The sequence below is a fragment of the Drosophila mauritiana genome, chromosome 3L (assembly GCF_004382145.1).
Source record: "Drosophila mauritiana strain mau12 chromosome 3L, ASM438214v1, whole genome shotgun sequence".
In the NCBI taxonomy this organism is placed as follows: domain Eukaryota; kingdom Metazoa; phylum Arthropoda; class Insecta; order Diptera; family Drosophilidae; genus Drosophila; species Drosophila mauritiana.
In genome coordinates this window covers 5592007-5610622 of record NC_046669.1, presented here as the reverse complement: position 1 = coordinate 5610622, position 18616 = coordinate 5592007, and the positions used below count along the sequence as shown (strand labels likewise).

The window sequence follows — 18616 nt, the reverse complement described above, 5'->3', positions numbered from 1 at the left end:
TGTACTTGAGAGTTGTGTTTATTTTATACGTTTAATTTAGTTTTGATGTTCACATTCACATTATACAGTTTGTAATTTAGATTTCTTGCGTTTTTTATTTTAAATTTTACAGTCTCATCTTTGAACTCTTGTATTACGAAAGTTGCAAGAATAACTTCGTTATGTTAAACGTCACTTAGTGCTGTGCCCACTTGGCCACCCCAGTTGTCCATCCCAGATCCAAGACCAGACCAATTCGATGCCGTTTACGGCGTCTTTGCCCAACTCGCTGACCTCCTCCCTTGCGTCAAACAAAATAAAGAACAACAAAAAACGCAATTGCTGCGGATGAAGTATAGAAAACACGAGCAGCACTTGCAGACGACAAAGATATGTGGCCGCTGTTTAAATGAGGATCTGGGATTTAATGGTCTGCCGTTGCTTACATACATGGTTTGGTGTACTTTTTTTTTTTTTTATGATCGCCGCGACTGTTTCCTACTCGCCAGACTAATTATTGACATGCACATCCATCGGTGCGGAGGCGGTCACGTTGCTCGACTTCTCCGGAGAGTCCAGGTAGATCTTCAAGGCACGTTCCCGGCGCTGCGCATACCGCGTGGTGGACACGCAGCCCACCCGATCCAGTCGTGCTTTCTCCTTGACGTTCATCAGGCGTCGCTCCTCCAGCGTCAGCTCTCGCGCAGGTACCGTCCTATCTCTGTTGAATGCATTAGTTAGTCTAGGAACTGAATATACCACTGCCACTTGCTCCACGCTTACTTGTACAGGTAGATGTTTCCTGTCTGTGTGCTATTAAGCGGATATTTGTCCACGGTGGTGGGCACGGAGTACCAACTGCTGGACTCGTTAACGCTTAACGCTGATATGTTTGTGCAGGGGAAGTTGCTGTTCAACTGCAGAAAAGACCAATGCAATTTAGATCAATATACACAGTGGAACGCAATTTTACGAACCTTCATATAACTAAGTTTGTCTATTGTAATGTCGCTGATCTGTGATAATGAAAGTCTGATTTCGCTGTCCTCTGCAAAAGATACGAGTTCGATTTACTGCTTCAGGGCATTATACAGATTAAACTTACGGTCCAAAGTGATTTCTTGGAACTTTCCAAACTCAAGTTTAGCCGGACACCACCGCCTTACAAATAAAGTCAGAGAATCGTCCTTGGGCTGCGGGTTCACTCCCTCCTCGCACTCTTGCACAATGAACTGAAATGGTGTGATATACATTCAAGTTAAGTTTTTTTCTTATCACAGAGACAGGGGAACCCACCTCCGCTGCGATGCTGGAGCGCATGTCGCAGTAGAGCGTTTCATCGTCGGACAGAATCTTGATGGGAATACGTCCGCCCTTCAGCCAGATGCGACAGTTTTGCACAGTCAGTGTGGCGTACTTGGCGTCTATGCGATGCAGCTTGGCCACCAGTTCTTTCTTGGCCTGCTCCGCCGTGGTGTTGGCATTGTAGACCCACTCGCATACGCAAGGCAGTTTGGACGTCTCGTTATCAATGTCCGCCAGTCGCAGAAAGTGAATCTTGGCCTTGAACTCGTCCGCCTCCAGCGTCTTACCCAACTCAACCGTCAGTGTTTCGCCTTCTATGAGATGTACCAACGAGTTGTTCTGATTGTTCGACAGATTATTATCGTGCTTCCGCTGCAGTTTAAAGTGGGCGGCGGGCACTTGGATCAGCTGCTCGATGTGTTTCTTAAAGGCCCCCATTCGCATGTGTGTGCCCACCAGCAGCTTATAGGCACGCGTGGGCTTACGCAGCTGAGCCTCTTCGTCGGACTGGTGATCAGAACTGGAACCGGTGCCAACCACATCCACGCACTCGACCTTTGTAGCGTAGAAGAAGTGGTTGGTGCTGGTGGGCAGGAGCAGGGGATCCACCACATCGGCCGCCGCATAACTGCCGTTTCCATTGCAGTAGGCATGAACGCGCATCATGGCATCGTGTGAGGCTGCTTCGTCCTCCGGACTAGACAGCTGCGGCGAGTGACTGGTCGAACTGACTTGGCTGTCGCCTCCACCGCGATGTGCAATGTTGTCCGTCTCCACCAGAGTTCGGTCTCCGTCGCTCAGACTGCTGTCCTCCGAGTTGGACTCGTGGCCGTGGCTGGGACTGGGTTGGGACATGGGTTCCAATATATCTCGCTTGTAGCGCCTCCAATCGCAGTCGTTGCTGGATGACATGTGACCAGGTGCCACGCCATTCATCATTGCAGCATCCACTACATCACCTCCGCTGGCGCACTGAAAGGACCGCCAAAAATTAAGCATTGTTATAAACTCAACAGCTGTAAAACCTACCTCGTTTGACTCAACGGTGGGCACACCCAGCATCTCAAGGGTGGCGGCGTCCGTGTTGGGCACGTTCAAGTAGAAGTATGTTATGGACTTAAACTGGGTGTTGGCCATGTTCTGGAGGTGTTGAAGGGCCTCCGGCGACGGATGGGGATCGTAGGCCACGAAAGCCTTCGGCACCGTGCCGCGCACCGTGGCGAGTAGGAACTGCTGCTCGCTAATGTGCAAACGGAGGGCGATCGAGCGGCGAAGGACGTCGCTGGCTTCCCGCTCCCGCGCTGCTGAGTAAACCAGGAAGGGACCGTCCATCGCCATGGTCGATAGATCTACCTTAAACACATACCACGTAATGCCGTCCGGCGGATAGACCTCAAACTCTTGGTCCTCAGCCCGGTACTCCAGCAGGAAGTCCAGACTGTAGTTCTGAGCCGCGCGCAGTTCAGTCAAAGCTGGGTCTGTGCAACTCTCCAGGGACTGGATAATCGTATCCATCGAGGAGTTGTAAGCCACTAAGCGACAGCGGGAAAGCGGCGCGAACTGTTCCACATTCAACATCTCATAGGCCGACATGAGAACCAGGTTGATGTTGAAACTCTGCGATACGTACACTCTCGTAATCTTCATCTTCTTCAGGGAGGGATTATAGAAGTAGACGCGTGGCTTGTACAAATCCGGTAGAGCCAAGTCCGTAACCGTGATATGCCTGCCCAGGCGGGACACGCGCGTCTCCTCCTCCGAGTGCAGCTTTGGTAGCAACGTTTTGATGTGCTCAGGAAAGTCGGCCACCTTGGCGACCAGCTCGTTTCTTTTGGCATCCACCTGCCGGTACATCAACATGTATGCATTGGTGCTGGAGGTGTAGGCACTGGAGTAATAGCTCCCGTTGGGTCCGCCAAACGAACGTTGGATGTCCTCTTGGGTGATCTACGGATAGATAGTCGTTCAATATTTTCATAAGTTATGTGTGCATTGCAAACACCTACACTAGTCACGTTCTGATCGTTAAAACAGAACCACTCGTTGTTGTCGAAGTCTTTAATATAAGCATAGTAGTGGCCACCGGAAGCGCTGCCCGAATGGATCATGATGGCGAACAGTTCGTAGATATACGGACCGGATCCCTGCTTTGCGCTCTTGCTGGTGCTGCTGCTCATGTCGATGCCCTCATCCTCGTCGTTCAGATCGTTTTCGTGCTGACTAGAGCTCGCTGTGGTCACCACGCCGCTGCTCAAATTATCGTCCTCCATGGCGGAACCACTATCCGCCGTGCTGCAATCGTCCACGGTGCCGTTGAGCTGAGAGTTTTGCTCACCGCTGTTTCCACTTCGGTTAATGAACGTGTTCAGGTTGAGCGTCTGAGGGAAGGTCACTCTGAAATAGAGGGCGAGAATAGAATTAAATTCTTGTGGATTATGGATTATGGCAAAGAGACTCACCTGTCGTTTAATTTGATGCGGTGCATGGTCTGGTAGTCAAAGTCGAAGCGTTTAAGGTGCAGCGTGAGGATGTAGGGAAAGGACTTAAAGTGCAGTCCCTTGTGGGCGTCGCATTTCTTCTTGCACTTCTCACACAGATACTGGTTATTGCCATCGAGCGTTTCTGGCTGGACGAAGGCGCGCAGAGCTTCCTCGATGCTGCCGTATGCGGAGCTGCTTCCAAAGGGCCGCACAGGGAGCGGGATATCTAGGAAGGTGTCCTCGCGCGTCTTCTCAGTATTGCACTCCAAGCACTTGACGTAATCGTTCATCTTGCCCTCGTACAGGTTAGAGATGAGATTTGCCTGCTTAGTGTTCTTGAATTTGTGCTCCAGAGCGTCGAACATAACTCGGCACAGTTCCTGGATATCGTGCTGCTGCCACGCCTCCGTCGAGTCCCACCCAAAGCTGCGGGTCAGGTCAGTGGTTTCTACCGCCGCTTTGGGCGAGGTCTGCAAGTTGAGGAAGAGCTTTTGCAGTTGGTATGGTATGTTCTTGGCCTCGTTGTCATTGTCGAACTCCCAGCGGTACAGAGCATTTCTGAACTCGGGTGTCATAAAGAGTGCCTGCAGCAAGCTGTTTAGATAGCAGGTCATGGCTTGGTTGACCAAACCAACATATCCCCTGGGACCCACGCTCGTTTGCCGTGCCTCTGCCTCAGTTTCTGTGGTGGCTGAGGACACGAAGTCCGCAGCCGGTGTGTTGACTCTCTCCCATGATCTCTGCCATGCATCGCCTCCATACTTGCGACGATAGAAGTTTGACAGAGCCGGGTACGTACCATCGTCTGTTCCAGTTGTAGGTGGGTCTGCCACTCCGGTCCCACCCTCGGCGTCCGAGTCACCGGTCGGAGCTCCGTAATCGTATCCAGGTCCCAGCATTGTCGGACTAGCAGATGCTCCTAGTGCCAGGTCGTCGTCAGACAATTGTTCAGCATCTGAGATGAAAAGATCTGAAGGAGCATCGTCCACCGGTGAGATTAGGTTTCTACCTTGTGGATACAGCTGCAGTTGCTCAGAGAGCTGTTGCTTGCTTAGAGTGTCTACGGGTTCGCAGTCCAACTCTTTGATGGGTGATGCCGGCTTAATTGGACTCAGCAACTCTAGGGCCGGCTTGGAGGTGACCTTGGCCGTTTTCTTGGCCACAGGACTCTCCGAAGAAGTGTTTTTAGAGCTTATCTCTGTAGACAGCTCGGGGCATTCTTCAGGGCTAGCCCTGGGAGCTTTTTCCAAACCGGGCTTGGAGATCTGTGCTTCAGTGGTCTTGATCTTGGAAGTCTTTTCGGGACTTGATTCCGAACTGATGCTGGTCTTAGCCAAAGAGTCCTCACTCGTCGTTTTTGTCTTGCTTGGAGAGGAAGCTCCCGAAGCTGGCTTCTTTTTCGTTTTCTCGCCAACTACGCGTTTCTTCTTCTCGCCGGTGGCAGGACTCTTGGCCTTCTCGCCGTCCGACTTCATAACCTTTTTGACTACCACTCTTTTAATGGGTAACTCAAAGCGTTTGGTCACGTCGCCATCCCAACTGTCGGAGGGCAGCAGGATCAAGTGATTCTTCAGCTGGGGCTCAAATCCAGCCACTTCGTACATCAGCTGAGATTCCAGGGCATTCAGATTGACCTAAAGAAGAAGGGTTTCCATTAGCATTTTATTAGAACCTCTATATGTGCAGATCTTTTTACCAGATCCTTGTTATCGTGTGGCTGCAGCAACAGCTCGAACTTTCCGTACGAGAACTGCGTGCCGATAAGGTCAATCACGCGTTTCACCGTGAAGTGGGAGCGGACCACTACGTTGATCTTCTTTTGCTCCGAGCCGGGTGTCTGGTCAAAGACCGAGACGGTGCACTGCTCGCTCTCCTTGTCCGTCATGGCCAGGCTTCGGAATAATCAAGTGATGGTGGAGAAAATCCTGCAAATAGATTGTAAGCGAAACGTTGGTTTTACTTATGAATTTTGTCTGGAGTTTCCTTTTTTTTAATTTCCTTATTTTAGAATTAACAAGGTGACACGACACCTTTGACGTCTCCGGCGGGGCCAAGTTCCTGGACATGACGATGCTTCTTGCCCAATAGTAAATAAGGAAGAGATGCCCAGCCCCAAATTACTGCGAAATCTTCTTGTTTTCGACCCCATTCGCGAATAAAGCGGCAGAAACCAAGAAGATTCCGTCCGCCTCCCGCAGCCGCAGATATTGACGTGCTCCGGGTTTGCTTTTCGCGCCTTATTTGTACGGGCCAGCACCAGTTGCCGTATACATATATATAGCACACATATAGCACGTACACCCAATCGAGCATCGACTGCCCCCCGAAATCGACGTCGTGACTAACGCGCAGCGGAATTTCGTAAACAACCGACCATCAGTTGCCTCCGGAGGATGCTACGGGAATTATTATTTGCCTCCAATGTGCTACCAACGTCATCATCTTCATCATGACCATAGCTATCACCGTCGGGCGTACCGAATGCATAAATTTCAGTGCAAATGTCGCTCCATGTTTCAGCTGGCTTTCTTTGTGGCTCCCCGCAAGACTCTGTAACGGAAGTGGTGGCTATTATACGAACGAATATCTGGCGCCTCCAATTCGGCAGTGCGCATATTGCAAGTGGGCGGTGGACATATCCAAATGTACAAATTTATACTTATCGGATATAAGCGAGAAACTGCGAATTATTCTAGACATTTGTAGAACTCGACAGATTTAAGGAAAGCAGATGCTGAATATTAGGCGAAAAGCGATCGATCTACTCCACAATATGAAGTCAAAAAAATCATCGATTCGCCTGTCAATTGCATCTAAAATTAAACTTTTCGAATGACCATCTTGGCAATAATTTCTATCGATTCGTATTGCTCAGCATTTAATTGAGTGTCGCAAGCAATTGCGGCCGGGGTATTTGCAATGTTTTTCCAATTCGCTGCACCGAAATAACCACAAAACAGACAGCCAGCCAGCCAAGATATTTTGGGTCTCCTCCGAATGGAGGATGCACATCCACAGTGCGCGATGTGAATGCGCTGCAGTTGGCCGTTCAAACACATGTTGGATGGTCCAAACACAAACCGCATTGCCCGGCAAGGGAGCGAGTGAGATGGGGATCCAAAAATGCTAATACACGTCGGCCAGCACAAAATCAAAATAAGATGCTGCTAAAAATAAAAACTGTCGGCGGCGACACAACGACACATCGGAGCGGTCGGAAAAAGCACACAGGCGAGTGGAGGAGCAAGATATAAGACAGCTTTGGGAGCGTCTTGAATACGCGTATATCTGGCTATTTGTGAATGCGAAGGTTTTTGAGATATTCAGAGATTCAGAGAAGCGCACAGACTGGTCGAATGTGTCTATCCTATTCATCAGAATGGTCAGGCACTTTCAACACATTGGCCCCATCCATCCCACTCAATATTTACATGATGACGATGATCTTTTGGTCAATGTTTGTGTTGGTCGGGTATTACAGAAACCGATATCGCGAGTTATCTATGCTATATACACGAACCAAAGGGGGACGGCGGGAGGGGCACAGTCATGCTCGCATATATTTGTGCTATTTTTGAACTATTTCGGTACTGCGAAATCTATGTGATCTACAAAAGCCATGAGATGACTGAGATATGACTGCTGCTGGGTGCCGGAAATTGTAGGATTCTCGATTCCCGATCATATAATGCATTCTCGAACACAAAATCTCCATTACGAAATGCCTTCTATTCTTAGGCGTCGCACAACTTTAATTGGAGCTTCCAATGTTGTGTGAATAAGTGTGTACATATCCGTGGTCTATATATGCAACGGATTTTGGTGAGTTTTACCGTCTGTGTCTGATCTGAGTGTGCCGAAATCTTTCCGAACTAGAAGACCGCACCGTCAACGCACGGCATAGTTCACGCGTGTACTGGCCGCTTAGGATGCCGATGCCGATTCCGATTGCGATCCGAAGATCCACCACCCGATCTGGCGCCCGATCTTTGGCGAAGCGAGCTACGTGCTAAGTTCTCGACGGGTTGCACTATAAAAATGAGACATGGTTGAAACAGTTTACTTATCTGGCTTACTCTTCGATAGGAAAACATTACTTTTAAATAGCCTCTATAGCTTCGGGATGCGATAAGAAATATATACCAGCACTCTACGAACTCGAATAAAGATTGCAACAGCACCCAAGCCACTAGTTCTAAACAAATAACAGGATAATGGGGAGTAATGTAAGCAATTGACTGGGTTGCCATCATGGGTCTAAAAACAATTTAACTTTGTGCAGTTGCCTTTTGCGAATATCAATGACTACTCACGAGTTGCAACTGATAACGATTATCGCCGCACAATGCAGTGGGTGGGTATTTCACTAGGGGGGAACGTTTGGGTCCCGAGAACCTAGACGGATTACTCAATGAATATAGGCGATATGTTTGGGTTTACAGCGAAAGTGCTATTAATGTCGACCGTTTGCTCTCTATTTGCGGGAATGAATGACTATTTTTATGGGTCTGCCGTGGCTGCTACAATGCTGCATTGCTGCAGTGGGACATCCTTTGAACAGGCGCCATGCCAAAGGATATTCTTTGCGGAGGGGGTGGGGGCAAGGGTTAAGGGTCACATTCGTTTGCGCAATACTTCCAGCGATGGGGAGGTGAACGGTGGGCGGGGCGATCGGTCAAGGCTTTGACAGTGGAACGTGACACGCATATGTCGGCCGGAGTTTGGCCCAAAAAGTGGCCCCAAATGCATGTCCTTCGCGCTGGCAAATTAGTCCTTAGCGAGGCGCGTCCATATGTCGCAAAAATTCGTGGGGCGCCTTGTTTTCTTCTCTGTGTGTGTGTGCATGTGTGTGTACCTCCGTCTCACTCACCTAAAGTGTGTGTGTGTGTATGGAAATACTGCGGTATACGGCTGCGTTTGTGTGTTAGTGTGGGTTGCGGCTCTGCTTGCCCGATGATCCTGCTGCTCCGGTCCTAATCCCGACCTGCTTGGCTGCTCCTGCGTCCTGACTGCGCTCGAATTTTGCTTACAACGAGCCTTGACGGGTCATTTTTACAATTGTTTTTTGTTGCTCCGTTCGGCTGTTTTGCCAGACTTGCTCGTTCCGGTGTGACTGCACGCCGCTGACTGCAAAATACTAAACGCCTTGCAGCTGCGGCAATGGCCAAGTCTGCGTCTTACGGCCACACTGGCAGGGCTTAAAAATTTCATTATTTTAACTTTCAGTTACTTTTCTTAATTACTTATAAGTTGGCTTGTATATTACACTAAGAATTCAAATAAATTGTTATTATTAAAATGTTAGCTTTTAAGTACATTTTTTAAACATCACTTTATTCCACACCTCTCGACTGTATTATATTTTTTATCATATAGAGATTATTTATTATTATTTATTTATTTCTCCTGATCTTTCGATTATAAATTATTTAGTTAAACAATATAAGTGTAAATTTCTCCATCACTTTTCTATTTTTTTATAATATGCTTACCTCGTCAACGGTTTTTTTCTAGTTAATATAAATATTTTGTTTATGTTTCTGTGTGTTTTTAAGAAATCGTAGAGAATCCCTTTAGGATATCAAAATATATATCCCCAAAAATAGATCGATCTATAACTAGGAATTCGAGGACTTTCACGAATCATTCCAGAACCGATAGTTTACTTACTTTTTCCCACGTCGTTTACAGTCACGCATTCGCAGGCATTCGCAATCAAAAAAGCATATAAATAAGAGTCACCGCCATCAACATGCACAAATTTATATAAACGATGAGCGATTTAATAACAGTGCAAAGTGCTTGAAACATCGACAGCTATCGATAAGCATATCGATATTGACATTCGCAGTCAAACGTTTTCGAGATACAACCCTAAAAACCGAGAAGCATCCAGAAATTTCGACGGAGACGAGGGCGAACCTATAAAATGAGGTTGACGCACGAATCCCGCTCATTATCAAACAAAATTTTGAAGAGAAAGCAACTCGAAAGTAGAGTGTGTTTTTAGTGCGCAAGCCACATTCGGTGGATAAAGAAAAAAGCGAAAAAGAACAATTGAATCAATTGCTAGAAAGAGACAAAACTCATAAATATTTAAAGAACATTGTCCCGTGAAAATATAAATAGTGTGAATAAACACTGAACAATACCAACAATTGCACTTTGCCTCTGCATTTTGCACTTTTCCACTTGGATTTTTGGACTTTTACGGATTCCCAGACAATCGCATACATTTGAGGTAAGTTTCGTTGGACATATTGCCAAATGTGGGCGCATCGATCTGATCTGCTGAAGGCAGCACATCGGGTGTGAAGCTCTCTTTAGTGGGTGACTACATACGTCACTCGCATGACAACACGGCAGTTGCACAACTGTGCTGTGCTTCTAGCACTTTCCATCGCCAACCCAACCCAGCAAGCTGGCAATCAGTATTCAGTATTCATTCTAATCTATAGCGTTCGTTCGTTCGTGTTTCCCCTACATTTTCAGCTGAGAGATGGGCAAAGACTTCTACAAGATTCTGGGCATCGACCGCAAGGCCAGCGACGATGAGATCAAGAAGGCCTACCGCAAACTGGCACTCAAATACCATCCCGACAAGAACAAGAGCCCGCAGGCGGAGGAGCGCTTCAAGGAGATCGCCGAGGCGTACGAGGTGCTGTCGGACAAAAAGAAGCGCGACATCTTCGACAAGTACGGTGAGGATGGACTGAAGGGCGGACAGCCGGGACCAGATGGCGGCGGTCAGCCGGGAGCGTACACTTACCAGTTCCACGGCGATCCGAGGGCCACATTTGCCCAGTTCTTTGGATCGTCGGATCCGTTTGGCGTCTTCTTTACCGGCGGCGATAACATGTTTGCTGGTCAGGGTCAGGGCGGCAATACCAACGAGATCTTCATGAACATTGGCGGCGACGATATGTTTGCCTCTTTCCCTGGCAATCCTATGGCTGGAGCCTTCCGTTCGCAGTCATTCAATGCACAGGCACCCAGTCGCAAGCGCCAGCAGCAACAGGATCCGCCCATCGAGCATGATCTGTACGTGTCGCTGGAGGAAGTGGACAAGGGATGCATAAAGAAGATGAAAATCTCACGCATGGCCACCGGAAGCAATGGACCGTTCAAGGAGGAGAAGGTGCTGAGAATCACAGTGAAGCCGGGCTGGAAGGCCGGCACCAAGATAACCTTCCCCCAAGAGGGTGATTCGGCGCCAAACAAGACGCCAGCCGACATCGTCTTCATCATACGCGACAAACCGCATGCGCTGTTCAAACGCGAGGGCATCGATCTAAAGTACACAGCCCAGATCAGTCTGAAGCAGGCCTTGTGCGGAGCACTGGTCAGTGTGCCCACGCTGCAGGGCAGCAGGATACAGGTGAACCCGAACCACGAGATCATCAAGCCCACCACAACGCGCCGGATCAACGGACTGGGTCTGCCCGTGCCCAAGGAGCCATCGAGGCGCGGCGATCTGATCGTGTCCTTCGACATCAAGTTTCCCGACGCACTGTCACCCAGCCTGCAGAATCAGCTGTCCGAGCTGCTGCCCAACTAGTGTGCCTAGTTCACACTCACTCACCTAGTACATACACTCACAAACACACACACACACACATATAATTGTTATCACTTTAGTTAAGGCCTATATTTAGTTTACCGTACGTACTCGTAAGACACATTAGCCTAACCAATTGTAGCCCCAAGCTAGTGAGTGTGCCAAGCGAACAGCTGTAGATATTGGCCGAGGATGCAAGCGCTGGATAAGATTAGGAAAGAGAACAACACAGACACACTTACACAAACAGCAGCCCGTGTAACCCGTTTCGTGTTGGAGACTGATCGACTATTAGCTATTTAACATTACCCTAGTATACACAAATTCCATAACTTGTTTTGTTTACCGCCACATGGATCGGTGCCTCAACATCTTATATTTAATAGTCCAAAAACAAACTATGAAATAAAAGAGGTATTATAAATTTAAAGTAACCAATCATTTTTCAAGCAAAGCACATGTTCGGCATTCCAACACGGGGAGGTTACATCAGTTAGAATAACAATTATAGATTTGTACGTCGTAGGACATAGTACGTTTTAGTACCAATTGTATTATGTTTAACAATAAAACTTACTTATACACACATCAACTGTCGTTTCTGGGTCAGTGGGTTGCAGGCATTGTGGAAATTGCTAGACTTCACGTAGTGGCGATCATGTGCAGCCAAAACCAAAACAACTTGTAGTGCTGGTAATTTTTTCTATTTTAAAAATACTTGCTAGTTATGCGCGCCAAGCAATTCAAAAGTCTCCACATGTGTACAGTTCCAGAGGGCAACACGCCACCTATCGTGTATAGAACGTAACTTACATTTCAAAAACCATCTGGCATCACTGGTAACGTATTTTTAAAACGTCGAGTGGAAAAGATGAAATTTAAATTAAAATCGTAGCTTAAAATCCTTTTTGTAAACCTGAAATCCCCAAATGCCCAAAAGCGAATCAATGAAAAGCAATTCCATGTTGGTTTCATTTTAAATTTCACATTTTATTTTCATTTGTTTTCACTTCAAAAGGATTTCGTAATTTAATCATTTGTCACACATTTTCACTATCCTTATGTTGAGTGTTAAGTTGCATTTGCAATTGTATAATCATTGTGTATTTCTTTTTACTTTCTTTACTGTTGCATATTTGTTTTTTTTTCTCGTTCTCAAAAAGTATTAACATCCATTGCATGTTCGTTTTTGTTGTAATATATTTTTGTTCTTCTTGTTGCAGCTGCTAATTAGGTTTACAATAAAAATTGAATTTCAATGTTGCTGTCTGCTGTTGTCCATTCGTAAATGGCAACATTTGTTTCCAATGCTGCTGCATTTTGCTATTGATTTCTGTTTCGAATTTGGTTTGAGTGTGTGTGTGTGTGTGGCTGACTTATAAATTGTATTTAATATGCAATTGTTACCCTCGTTTTTCCTGCTGCCTCGTTCGCTTGTCGAAAGGAAAGTGTGATAAGAGATACATGTACATATAACTAACAATACGCTCAAACAAATCAAATATCCGATAACAATTTGTTAAAAGAGATTCCAGTGCATTGTGTGCACGTGAACTTAATTAAATGAGTACATCGTTTGGCTCTCAAACATTCGTATAATAGTGACTATGTATGTATATATATTTAATAAAAATGCTTTAAAAATAGTCAAATGCGTACAAAAAGTTTCACGCCACCATATCATTCGCCATCAAATGAGTTTCATAATTTAACTATTTCATTTCGCTAAAGTCTTCCAACTGACCGCTGGCTTTTATTGTTAATCATTATAATTATTATTTATGTACGTTGCCTCTGTCGAACTTATACAAACTGTAAAAATTATGTTAAAATGTTGTGATTTGGTATTTGGTAAATTTCTCCTTGTTTTGTCCCGTGTTTGATTAGCATTCATCATCATAATCTTCCGCATCGACGATGCGATCGATAAAGATCTATCATTAGACTGTTGTATACATTTAGAATTTCTATTTACTCCACATCATATAGCTGTCTATGGTCTGTAGTTTCAATTATTACGTTTTTCTTAGTTTTTCTCATTGTTTAATTCGAGTTTATTTTTGTATATTTAATTCAATTTGATTGGAAACCTAAAAAATGTTTTGATTATGTTTCGATTTGTTGCTATATGGTTCAATGAGTTTATGACGTTTTTCTGAGGGGGGGTTGGGGGGTACAAAATAATGAGTGTGAGCAATGCAACTGCAAGTACACTGAAAAAAAAAGACAATCGCCACTCGCACGCACACTGCTGTGTGCGTGCAGAAGAATAAACAAACGTTCAGCAATTGGGGATTTCATTGTTCCTGAATCGAATTAACATCCAAGCTGCATTCACAACCAATTAATTATTATTTCTCATCTGGTAGAATTTTTTCATTGTATTCGACTATATATCTGCATCTTCTTGCTAAAAATTCGTCCTACAAAAATTGAAAACCATAGGGTATTGAGACGTAGGAAAATCAAAAGTATCCTTTTAATCGAGTACTCGAAAATTGTGCCTTTGTCTATGGGATTTTTTTGGGCTGGGAATAGGCTGCCATTATCGATATATCGATATATCGATTAGCGTGTTCAAAGTGAAGTTCTTAATTATTATTGTAATTCTGCTAGAAGGTGTTGTCTTTCTTTTTGGGTTTGACTTGCTTTTTTATGCTTATGCACTTTCATTTATTTGGTTTTCTTTGCATAGTTTTATAGTTTAATTTAATGTTTGCCCGCTTTAACGTGTTGAGTTTGCTTTGAGTTAATTTTTGTTTGCTTGTATTTGCTGATTGGATTCTTTGTGGAGGCTGGGAGCCCAATTTAATTGCATGGAATCGTTTGCTTCGTTATTATTATTTTGGTTTCTTTTAGTTTACCATTTAACATTTTGACTAAATTTTTGCTATTTTTCGTTTATGTGTATGTGGATTTTGTATGGTATCTTTATGTATTTTTTCAGTGTACTTCCTACGAACTAAACATTTTCATTGCTGTGTTTTCATTTAAATTTTCTCATTACGATTACGAGTGTGTTGATTTGCTTCAGTTTGTGTGTGTGTGGCTTAATTGGCTAAAATGTTTTTCATTCAACCCTTTGGTTTTGCTTACTTTGCATTTGACTTTTGTTTCTTCTTTTTTCTTATATTTTGTTGCAATTCTCTGGGGTCTTCGTTTGTTTTTTGTTTTTTGTGTTTTGTTTTCTTTTATAATTTAAATTCTCTAAGCCTAAATACTATGGTTGCAATTTGTTTACGGGTTTCCCTCCTCGTCGCTTTGACAGCTGCTTCTTCGTCTTGTCCTCAATAAATGTATTTAAATCGAAATTTACTTTCAAGTCTTTTCAGCGACAAATGCATTTGAATTTGTTCTCGTATTTCTTAATCTTGTTAAATCTGTTCACTTAGTTCATATTAAATCTGCTCAAAATCCTTCGCTTTAATTATGCTTTTATTATATGTTTTGCACTTTAAATACAATCAATATAAATGAAAGTCTTCTCTTTTGGTTTTCATTTATGCTTTAGGTTTTGTTCCGTTTCTTTTTTCGTTTCTCTCTTTCTAAAAAGGATCTGTGACATCCTTTTCGTGGTGCTTTTCCCGTTTAAAAAACGCAAACGTAAAAAATGACAAAAACTCTTCGATGTTTTATCCATTAAAAAAGAGCGAAAGCAAACCGAAGCCAAGCATTCTTCAAAAAACAATCACATCCATTCACCGGTGATTCAATGCATCTTCATGTCGCAGAATTGAGCTTGAAAAATGCTTTTTGGTTCGCCTGCTCGCCTGCTTTGAACTTTGAACTGTTGCTTCTGCTGTTTGCATTCTGCTTTTGCTTTCTGCTTTCTGCTTTTGCTTTGCTTTTGCTTTTAGCTGTTTCTGTTGCCGTTGCCTTACACTTGATTAGGTAAAATTGAGAAATCGAACAGAGGATTTGAAGTTGTGGATTAAGAGTTCTTATGCTTGCTTAGCTTGATACTAAATGTTTTGCTTTGCTTTTTCTGATTTAATTTTTCACATCGTCTTTGCGGGTTGTTGACTGTGGATCTGTGCCTAAATTTATCATGTCTCGTGGTTTCCACACCGGGGACCCTACAATTAAATGAAAGAAAAGAAAAGATACAATGGAAACCATATATGAAAAATTATGAAATATTTTCTTTTCGGTTTTGCAGAACTTAATTTGTAGTTTTGGTTTTTATTTTTCTTCTTTTTTTGTCAGATAGGAAATATAGATTTAGAGATCGAAAGAGTTAGAAAGAGCAAGTGGGCGGAGGATAGCGCCTCCATTTGGTTATATACAATTGTGTCGAACAGATTTGAATAAGTAAATGGTGGCCAATTCGGATTTAAAAAGCATGCAAGCAAAATTTGTCGGTTAAAAAATATAAGCAAAACTAATTATTGTATAATGTATAATGAGCACTACTTCAAGCGGCTGGTTTCTCTACTTGATATAGTTTTTGGGGGACGGGGACTGGGTAGTGGGAGTGATTAACAGCTAAGCCAACTAATAACTAATATTTGCGATTGGGGGTTCTTTGAATAGAGAGGGAGTTGTGTTGGCTAAAATGTTGACATCGCTTGGTTCATTTTCTCGTTTGCAGATAGTTTAGCTTCTTTTTTTTTTATTTGTAAAGAGCTTCAGTTAAGACTAGTCAATTTTTCCAATTTTCGATCAAAAGTTTTGCATTTTATGCCAACATTTTCCGTTCTGCCTCTTCTGTTTCTCGTGTGTGTCTTCATTAAAGGACTCCAATTTTATTTGCAAAATGATAGCGAGAATTTGATGTACATATTTATGCGGGTGGAAAATGGGGTGTTTATAATTTGGAAAATTATGGTAGTGTAAGTGGTGAAATTGAAATTGTTTCGCATTTCAGTTAACCCACTTGCTAATTTGGAAATTAGTTTTCCAGATGCAAAAGTCAAGAGCGTGATTCAAAAATGATGGATAAAGTTGTGCATAGATGAGAGTTTCATAAAATTCAATTCAATTTCATTTTGTTTAGCTTTGGCACACAAAAAGTTGTACGGAAAACAGAAAATTAAATTTCTGGAAAATAATTGCGTTTCAATGTGTGAAAAAATGCCGAATAAATTCTGAATACTGGATTCTGGATTTTTGGGGGGTGGTGAGGAGTTGAATTGAGTTGAGTTGGTGGGGCTGGTGTGTGTAACCATAAGACATATATAGTTAGATAAATATATATATATATATATAGATCGATTATAATGGACTTGGCATTGCTCTCTTTCGGTTGGCATGGCATTCAGCAGTACAAGATTTGGCATTAGATCTTCGGCACACTCTGTCCATTAGTCGTGATATTGATAGAGAAAATGCAAAACGTTCAAATTGAAGTGGGGGAAACTTGCAAAGTTCATTGATTTCGATTCGAATTTCGGTTGGTTAGTTGTTTGTTAATCAAGCGATGCCAACTAATAATATCAAGTGTTTGTAACAGACACAACAGATACGCTATAAAGAGATACACACAAATGCATCGAATGGGCGGGTAGTAATACCTATTAACTTAACATGCCTAATACTTATATCTCCAACTCCATCTCCGACTTAAGAGTTACGACTAAGTGTATGTGGTATGTCTAACTGAGTTCAACATTATTCGAGTCAATTTTCCATGTGTTTTTTTTTGGGATTTTAGTTATCTTTGAGATAATTGTGTGTAGACAAAATGAAATATCACCCGTTAAATTGTTTAATTACTAATTCAATTCAAGTACTCATCGTTCGTTTGCCTAATTACAAATTAATATCGCACTTACCTGCTAAGCAACTACTAAACAAACTTAAATGCATAACTAATCGAGGGTATGTTTTCTTGAATCGAGAGAGGATTTTCTTTGGATGGGCCAGGAAATCGGTGCATAGACTACATAGTATATGTATGGGTGTCCTCTACTTGTCGCTGTCCTTTTATACTTATTTACTTTTGCGTACTTTATGTATTTACTTTAAACTCATGGGGCAGTTCGTTAATTGCGTTTCGATTGGTTTAGTTAGCTTAGTTTTAGTTAGTTAGTTGCCATTATTAGTTATGTACGTAGGGGCTCGCTTTAGTTTTGGTTTTTACGAATTTGATTTTGAAGTTTGCATTTAGTGTGTTGATTTTTCGATTATTTGTTTAGTGGATTTCAGTGTGTTTGGCCGTGTGTGGGTTGTGCACACACAGGGATTATCGGTTAAATTTGATGTTTGTTTTAGCTTTACTGCTCCTCTTCAATGCTCGCTTATCTTTATTTAGTTTGCATTTATTTTCGCGTATTTTTTGGATTTCGAGAGCTCCAGTTTTTAGTTTCGTTTAACATTTATGCTGTCCGTATATGCTGCTGTATATATGGTATGTATGTATATGCCACATTTACGATGTATATTTTGATTTTTGTGAATATTTGTTATCATTTCTTGTTTTGATTTTGCTGCTGTGAAGCCCAGTGTAAACTGTAAACTGTAAATGTTCTTGAAGCTTAAACTTAGTTATTCTGACTATGCTCATACTTCGTTCGTTTTTTCTATACTGCTTTGAATTCTCGTTACAACAACCTGAAATTTGTTTGATCTTAACCGTTTTCTATATATTTAGTCGAGAGTTGGCGGCTTGGATCGCAAAATCGAATAGGATTTTCCGACCAGCGCCTCGAAAAGGGAGGATAAATATATATATATACGCGTATTTCCAGAGCTACCTAAGTGTACATATATGTATAATATGATTACCCATTACTGAACATTGAGGTACGACTTACGATTATCATTCTCTGAATACATTCCCATTTTGATTTGTATCCCTTTTATTGTATGCTTTAAATATGCTGATTTAATTGAAATGTGAAACGGAAGTGGTGGAAAACCCATGCGGAAAATGCTTCATTCGATTTGCCCGTCGAGTTTGTATATGCATGTATATTTGTTTATATCTATAAAAAACCTATAAAAATCATATAAAAACCATATGCATATATGCAAATTATTTGTCACAACATTATTGGTACACACACCGATGCCCGATATAGCACAAACGTGCAAATTGGCAAAATTTTCTAACTAACTAATGTTTGATTTTGTTTTCTGCTAGTTGTCCTTTTTGTCCTTTATGTAAATAATCCCCATATCGATAGGTAAACTCTTGTTAGGTATATTTTATGTTAACCCCTGGAATGTTGGCCTTCGATTCGACCCAAAGCCCAGCTCAGTAGCAGATCCATGTCGCCAGATGGGTAATTAAAAATTTTTGATTTCATTTACGGAAGTGACATCCCGCCCTTCCGCTTTTCCAGCCCACATG

At 43.0% G+C, this 18616-nt stretch overlaps 3 protein-coding genes across 10 annotated transcripts in view; 1 reads left to right on the top strand and 2 right to left on the bottom strand.

The window, feature by feature from the left end:
• Positions 1-12: 12 nt before the first annotated feature.
• On the bottom strand, positions 13-8894 carry LOC117141933 (ubiquitin carboxyl-terminal hydrolase 47). Of its 3 annotated transcripts, XM_033305673.1 has the most exons (11): positions 8635-8894; positions 5461-5689; positions 4774-5398; positions 3744-4719; positions 3291-3678; positions 2314-3231; positions 1276-2256; positions 1085-1211; positions 957-1027; positions 763-896; positions 13-700 (listed from the first exon to the last, which is right to left on the bottom strand). In XM_033305673.1, exons 2-11 carry the CDS (start codon positions 5647-5649, stop codon positions 490-492), a joined length of 4620 nt encoding a protein of 1539 aa, XP_033161564.1. In that variant the 5' UTR covers positions 5650-5689; positions 8635-8894; the 3' UTR covers positions 13-489. The 3 variants fall into 3 exon arrangements, with proteins under 3 accessions (XP_033161564.1, XP_033161562.1, XP_033161563.1); XM_033305671.1 differs by having other exon boundaries at positions 3744-5398; XM_033305672.1 differs by lacking the exon at positions 8635-8894 and adding an exon at positions 7598-7674 and having other exon boundaries at positions 3744-5398.
• Positions 8895-9711: 817 nt separating this feature from the next.
• On the top strand, positions 9712-11760 carry LOC117140628 (dnaJ protein homolog 1). Its single transcript, XM_033303648.1, has 2 exons — positions 9712-10005; positions 10257-11760. Exon 2 carries the CDS (start codon positions 10264-10266, stop codon positions 11320-11322), a length of 1059 nt encoding a protein of 352 aa, XP_033159539.1. The 5' UTR covers positions 9712-10005; positions 10257-10263; the 3' UTR covers positions 11323-11760.
• Positions 11761-12461: 701 nt separating this feature from the next.
• The window catches only part of LOC117140218, an 82558-nt gene continuing 76403 nt past the window's right edge, over positions 12462-18616 (bottom strand). For all 6 annotated transcript variants that reach the window (XM_033303015.1, XM_033303017.1, XM_033303011.1 and 3 more), the window contains one exon: positions 12462-15398. In XM_033303015.1, the coding sequence (XP_033158906.1) occupies positions 15313-15398 (86 nt within the window). In that variant the 3' untranslated portion in view covers positions 12462-15312. The remainder of the gene's footprint in view (positions 15399-18616) is intronic.

Excerpts from the sequence above, each read along its gene's own strand:
- LOC117140628 (XM_033303648.1), top strand. The coding sequence starts at position 10,264 with ATGGGCAAAGACTTCTACAAGATTCTGGGCATCGACCGCAAGGCCAGC.
- LOC117141933 (XM_033305671.1), bottom strand. The coding sequence starts at position 5,649 with ATGACGGACAAGGAGAGCGAGCAGTGCACCGTCTCGGTCTTTGACCAG. Across the intron at positions 3,679-3,743 it reads CGCATCAAATTAAACGACAG|AGTGACCTTCCCTCAGACGC; the intron begins GTGAGTCTCTTT and ends CCTCTATTTCAG. Across the intron at positions 2,257-2,313 it reads CCACCGTTGAGTCAAACGAG|TGCGCCAGCGGAGGTGATGT; the intron begins GTAGGTTTTACA and ends CGGTCCTTTCAG.